Here is a 1732-nt window from a genome sequence, read left to right as displayed (position 1 = left end):
TTTTTTTCTTAGTATACGGATAAGATATTCAGCAGGAGTATATATGATCCGAATAGGATATAATTTTCTAAATTTAACAATTCACATCGAGCTTTTTTTATTATTTTGAAGTTCGATTCATCGAGCTACTATCCAATCCGATTCAATCCATTGCCATTCCCTAACCCATATCAAATTATTGTTAGATCAAATCGCCTAAAGAAAATGCATTCAAATTCTACTAGCACTAAATTTAATCTCTATGATCTTTGTTGTCTTCTCTCATACATCAAGAAACTAGAATGCATTTCAAGATTCGATAACAAGCTTCAAGAAAAAGAACAAAATAAAAGGATTTCAATCTAGAAACAGAAAAGAGGATTAAGTTCAAAATTTCCATCCATCTAATTCCAAGATACAGAACTGACTCCATAATGATAATAATTTAGCAGAATCAAATGTAAATTGTATTCTCCTATAGTCTTAAGAACCCAAAACAGCAAACTTGGCTAAGCCCTCTATCTTATCGTTCAAAGATCTTGCACACTCAAACCTACAAACAGAAAAAGAGAGAAAACATCAACTATTAATAATCAGCAGCAAAAAATTATCAATTCTAATCTTATTAGGACAGTGAAATTGAGAGCAGATTCAATTTACCTGGAGGAAGAGACTGCTTCAACTTGTCGGCCTTCTCGGTATCAAACACACAGAGTGTGTAAAGATATTTGGAGCAACGGACCTTGAACTTAACCACATCTTTGCTCCTCTTGATTTTCACAGAGCGTGCATCTGCCCTTCTAGCAGTTAGAAGGAAATCCTTTATCTCGTGGATTTGCTTAGGCTGCACCAAAATGTTAAATAGACAAAAGCATCAATAGTAGTCGTAACATAGTTTTTCAAATACCAAACTAAATGAACAATGGCATTTCATTACAGAACATATCGAATAACACATATACAAGCTAATAGATGCGTCGAAGCAAGCTGAATTGAATGTTAAACCCAAGTAATATCAAGTTTGGAAAAATCAAGGGGACAATTTAGAATGTGGAAGCTCAAGATAAACTATTCATAACAAATCGACATCGGAGAAATTCTAAAACAAGCTAGAATATGAATGAATGGTGACTAAACAAACCATCACAGATCATCAATTCAAACAATATAAACTGAAATGTATCTACAGTCCGGATGATCACCGATTCTGGAAAAAATCAAGGTTCGCGAGTTTAACATAAACCCTAATTTTAAAAACAAACCACAGTGATCCCACTTTCCACTAAACATGTATGAGCAATCACAATACTTTAATTGAAATAAAAAATACGATTATTATTCAATTAAAATCGAAAATCGAAATGCACAATAATAAAAAGTACCATTTTTGAGAGCTGCTTCTTCTTCTACTGCAAATTCTGGTGAATGTAAGCACACCGCCATAGCTAAGAAGTTTGGAATTAATATAAATACAGTAAGCCCTAGAATTTTGTGGTCCATTGACGTTTTATTTTGGGCCTATAATAAAACCCATTCTAAACATTTGGGCTGAAATAGAGCGGGCTTCTGTACGGAAATTTGTTCCGTTGGACCGAACTGAATATATGCAAACCGAATCAAAATTGACTAAACCGAGCAGGTCAGATCAAAATCGAATCAAACTGTCTTAAAATATGAAATGCGGTTCTTTTGGTTGGTTCGAAAAATTGCTATAAATTATAAATGTATCCTAAAATTATAAAACGTAAACAAA

General features: G+C 33.1%; 1 protein-coding gene across 1 annotated transcript; it reads right to left on the bottom strand.

Annotated features, from left to right (window-relative positions):
- Positions 1–509: 509 nt before the first annotated feature.
- LOC139883643 (large ribosomal subunit protein eL38z/eL38y-like) lies at positions 510–1422 on the bottom strand. The gene is made up of 4 exons (XM_071867795.1): positions 1362–1422; positions 1242–1261; positions 640–823; positions 510–532 (listed from the first exon to the last, which is right to left on the bottom strand). The coding sequence occupies exons 1-4, from the start codon at positions 1420–1422 to the stop codon at positions 510–512; spliced, it is 288 nt and encodes a 95-aa protein (XP_071723896.1).
- Positions 1423–1732: the final 310 nt, after the last annotated feature.

The sequence above is a fragment of the Rutidosis leptorrhynchoides genome, unplaced genomic scaffold (genome assembly GCF_046630445.1).
Source record: "Rutidosis leptorrhynchoides isolate AG116_Rl617_1_P2 unplaced genomic scaffold, CSIRO_AGI_Rlap_v1 contig43, whole genome shotgun sequence".
Lineage (NCBI taxonomy): Eukaryota > Viridiplantae > Streptophyta > Magnoliopsida > Asterales > Asteraceae > Rutidosis > Rutidosis leptorrhynchoides.
This window is presented reverse-complemented; position numbering and strand designations above follow the sequence as displayed.